At 48.1% G+C, this 4,136-nt stretch overlaps 1 protein-coding gene across 1 annotated transcript in view; it reads right to left on the bottom strand.

Annotated features, from left to right (window-relative positions):
* The window catches only part of NICN1 (nicolin 1), a 4,002-nt gene extending 1,174 nt beyond the window's left edge, over positions 1-2,828 (bottom strand). Inside the window, exons 1-3 of the mRNA XM_006892908.1 lie at positions 2,617-2,828; positions 797-973; positions 459-572 (exon numbers count right to left, since the gene is read on the bottom strand). Of these exons, the coding sequence (XP_006892970.1) occupies positions 459-572; positions 797-973; positions 2,617-2,748 (423 nt within the window). The 5' untranslated portion in view covers positions 2,749-2,828. The remainder of the gene's footprint in view (positions 1-458; positions 573-796; positions 974-2,616) is intronic.
* Positions 2,829-4,136: the final 1,308 nt, after the last annotated feature.

Here is a 4,136-nt window from a genome sequence, read left to right as displayed (position 1 = left end):
TTTTCCTAGCAGTCCATGGTACCCTCAATACTCTTCTCCAGCACCACAGCTCAAAGGCATTAATTCTCCTTCTATCCTCCTTAGTCATTGTCCAACTCTCATTTTAACTCATATTTTAATTAAAAAAAATACTCCTACTATGCAGAAGGAACCCCCAAGAACATAGTGGCCAATCATGAGCAAGAGAAGGTTTTGCCAGTAGTTTAAGGTTCCTGGTTCTGGGAGTGGCCAATAGCAACAAAGGTTAGGAGGGAATGGCTGGTAGTTGCCACAAAAGTTAGGAGATATGTGAACTTCAACCATCATTATGAGTTTTTGAGTCATTCCTACTCAACCAATGTTCATAAAGACCTTCTTCTAAGTCTCACCATCCTCACACATCTCCTACCACTAACTCAACCATAACTGAAAACCTCCTAGGGGAAGGGCCAGTCAATAGCTCCAAACCCAGCACCTACCTTGGGTCCCTGCTGGTAGATCTGCAGCTCCTCCACTGTGAACGACAGCCACAGTGGTGATGGCTGCCGAAGAATCAGGCGTAGCTCCAATACTCTGGTCATGTCACACAGCATCTGATACACATACACAAGGACCCAGCGAGGCCCCAGCTCACTGCCTGGGAGCCACCCAATCAGCAGTGGGCCAAAATGTTGCCTCCTAGGCCTTTGGAAAGGAAAGAACAGTAGTCCTTCCAATGTGCTCATATAACCATAGCTTTACCCCTCCTTTTCCCTGGCCCCAGGCCCCCTGTAAGCCCTTATTTGGGTTCCCCTGCCCATGCCAAGGCCCAGCTGACCTGGTGCTTGAACAGTGATACATACTCCTGGGCCCCCTCCTCACTGTGAGGGTCAGGCATCAGGCAGTAATTCCGCAGGCAGGTCACCCATTTGGCTGGTGCGTGTATCGAGTTGTTCTGGCGCACACGAATAGTCAGAAAAGCTGTGTAGTAATTCTTAAACATGATTTCCTGCAACTAAAGCACATGTCACCAACCAATCAGACTCAGATCCAGGACCAGTGCCCAGAAAGTTCATCAAACACCATCTTTTAGTCCCCTTAAAAATGTACTAGCATCTCAACAAGCATAGTAGATTCAATAAGAATCTGTTAGGACTCAAATATAATTTTGCTTTCCTGGAAGAACTGAAGGTCATGCAAAGAAACCATGACTACGGTTCTTGTTAGACATCCAAGATGCTGCCAGAGTCCAGAGCCCTAACTCTGGAGGACACAGAAAATTACAGATAAGTCCTGAAGGAGGAAGAGTTCACCAACTGAAACAAGAGAAGTAAGGAACAAAATGGAGTACCAGAGAATGAGAGACTCCAGTACATTCCTGGAACAGTAAGTAACTTCTGGAACAGCAGTTAGGAAATAAGGAGACTCATTGCACTGAGAAAATCTGCAGTTAGGGACCTCTCCAAATTATTGAGTATTAATGATGTCAGTTTGAGGACTGAGGTGCGTCTGATTCAGTCCATGGTCTTTTAGCTTACTTACCATGCATTTGATAGCTGGACAATGAATAAGGACAACAAAAAATGAATTGACGCTCAAGCTGTGGTGTTGGAGAAGAGCACTGAACATTCCATGGACAGCCAAGAGAATGACAGATTTGTCGTGGAGAGGGTGAAACCAGAGTGCTCCGTAGAGGCAGGAATGATGAGACTTCGACTCACATCTTTGGGCATATTGCTATAAGGGGCTATTACTTGGAGAAGCACATGATGCTAGGAAGGGTGGAGGGTCAGAGAAGGAGAGAAAGACCCTCAACTAGGTAGATTGACATGGTGACTGCTGGAATGGGCTCTTGTGTGCCAGGAAGTGTGAGAATGGCACAGGATAGAGCAGAATTCAGATATTTTGTTCGTGGGGTTGCTATGAATGGTACTCAACACAACAATATCTAAAAACAACAGAGTCATGACTCTCATCACTGCACACTCATCAAGCTCTCAAAGGGGGCCGGATTATAAATGCACACACATGTTAAGACACCACCCCAGACTCACTAAATCAAGATCTCCAGGGTTGGTCCATTAAGGACATTTCACTTTCTAAGACTCACATACTTCAGGCAGGGTGCAGATGCAGACTGGCCCAATATGCCAAGCCATTAGAAAACGGACTTTATCCTTTATGTTAAAGACTAGGCGGTGCCCAATCACTCTGCCAGCTGACGTGGAAACGCAAATAAGCACTGGAAACTGGAATCAGTGGGAGGATTCAGAGTAGGGATGTTTTAAGTCTGACCTGCAAGGACAGCAGCAATCGGCAGAAAGAGGTTTTAGTAGTAACTCATTGTTTAATGATCTCCAGTCAAGGCCAGGAAATAATTGATTCTTTGCCTCTATTTGGTTCACACCTGTATCTCCAGCATTTGGGCCAGTATCTCTGGCACCTCTACTCAGTGCTGTCCTCGACTGGGAGAGATATTAAGGGGTACAGTAAAGAAGCTGCATGCTAGCAAATACGTGTTAACCGAAGGAATCAATGGTGAAGCAAGAGACACTGTAGAGCTTTTCGGTAAAAAAATTAAGGTCCAGAATACATCTGAGTTCCCAGGTCTGCCCCGCCCTGAGACCCGGTCGCGCCCACCCCACAGGGCTTGTTCACCTCGAAGGGCGCGGCGTTAGGGAAGGTGACATCGATGACTTGCACGCCAGGTCGACCCTGGGAGGTCCTCACATCGCCAACCTGCAGAGCCACGGTGCCTTTCACATGGCAGGGCACTGACACGCGGGACATGGCGCCAGAGGCAGCGACTCAGTCCAGCTGCTGTTTGCAGCCTCTGTCTACTGGTCCTCCCTGGAGACCCCAACTGAGCCCCAAGAACTACAATTCCCGAGAGGCTTCGCGCTCCCGTCCTCTCAGCTAATCAGAGACACTCAGGCCAGACTGCGGAAGTGCCTGCGGAAATTCTCCTTCAGCCAATCACCACGTGAGTCGTCGAGCTGGGGGCGGGCCAACCCAGCAACCGCCAAGCTTCCGAACCGCGCCCTTTCATCGAGTGAGCAAGGGCTGGGGACCCCGGCTGGGGACCCCGCCCCTCGTCTCCCGGTCTGTTTCTACCTCTGCGTTGGGCGGTGGCCGTTTAAAGAATCAAAGTGAGAAACTCAGTTGGAAATAGTGCCCAACCAAATTGCGAAAAAACAAAGATCAACTATTTTTTTTAAAAATTATTATTATTTTTAATCTATTTTTTTTAAACAGCAAAGGATTGAACAGATACTTCACAAAAGATGCTAAATGGCTGGCTAATGGGAAAATACCAAACACAACTGTCGCCACAATGGCATGGAATCAGAAGTGACTCCTACCTGACCCTCAGTGGGTTTTCGAAAGCTGTAAATCGCCAAGAGGGAAGATTGCCCCGCTTTCTCCCGTTGAAGCGCTCGCTGGTGGACTCAAATCTCCAGAGAGCCCGGGGCCTTTGGGTTAGCGCAGCTCCCTACGGGCACCCCACCAGAGCTCCCCTAACAAGCAGATGGAAAGATGCTTAACAATTATTCAGGAGGTAAATAACAAATCAGAGCCTCTACAAATAGAAATCCCTACACAAGGGCGCTCTGGTGGCCTAGTGGCAAGTAGCCGTGCTGCAACCCAAAGGCATGAGGTTCAAGGCCACCAGCTCCTTTGGAGGATTGGCAGTGGGTCTGTTCCGACTCGATAGTACACAACACATCCAATGAAGACCTCCATTGTTGTTGTTGCTAGGTGCCAGTGGGGTAGAAGATGACTCACTGTAACCCTGTGAACACACATCTGAGCCTTGCCCTAACCACCATCCTCATGGTCGCTGATATAACTGAGCCCATTGTTCAAGTCTCTGTGTCAGTCCCTCTTGCTGGAGGGTGGCCATGTATACCAGGCCATTAGAAAACAATCTTTATGCTAAAGTTCATGCAGTGCCCAGTCACTCTGCCCGCTGACATGGAAGTGCAAATGGGAACTGGAAACTGGAATCATAGGATCCAGATGAAGAACGAAACCCGACCTCTTGCAGGGAAAGCAGGACCAGGCAGGAAGCAAGGCTAAGGGCATTTATCTCTCTTTCTCTGAACTTTTCTGGTCTTTAGGTGGAGCAGATGAGTGACAACGTGTATTCCATCTTCTTTTGATGCTTCTTGGATCAT

This window comes from Elephantulus edwardii, unplaced genomic scaffold (genome assembly GCF_000299155.1).
Source record: "Elephantulus edwardii isolate Elephantulus edwardi_28Jun2011 unplaced genomic scaffold, EleEdw1.0 scaffold00121, whole genome shotgun sequence".
Taxonomy (NCBI): domain Eukaryota; kingdom Metazoa; phylum Chordata; class Mammalia; order Macroscelidea; family Macroscelididae; genus Elephantulus; species Elephantulus edwardii.
The sequence above is the reverse complement of the archived record's forward strand: the minus strand, read 5'-3'. Positions and strand labels throughout refer to the sequence as shown.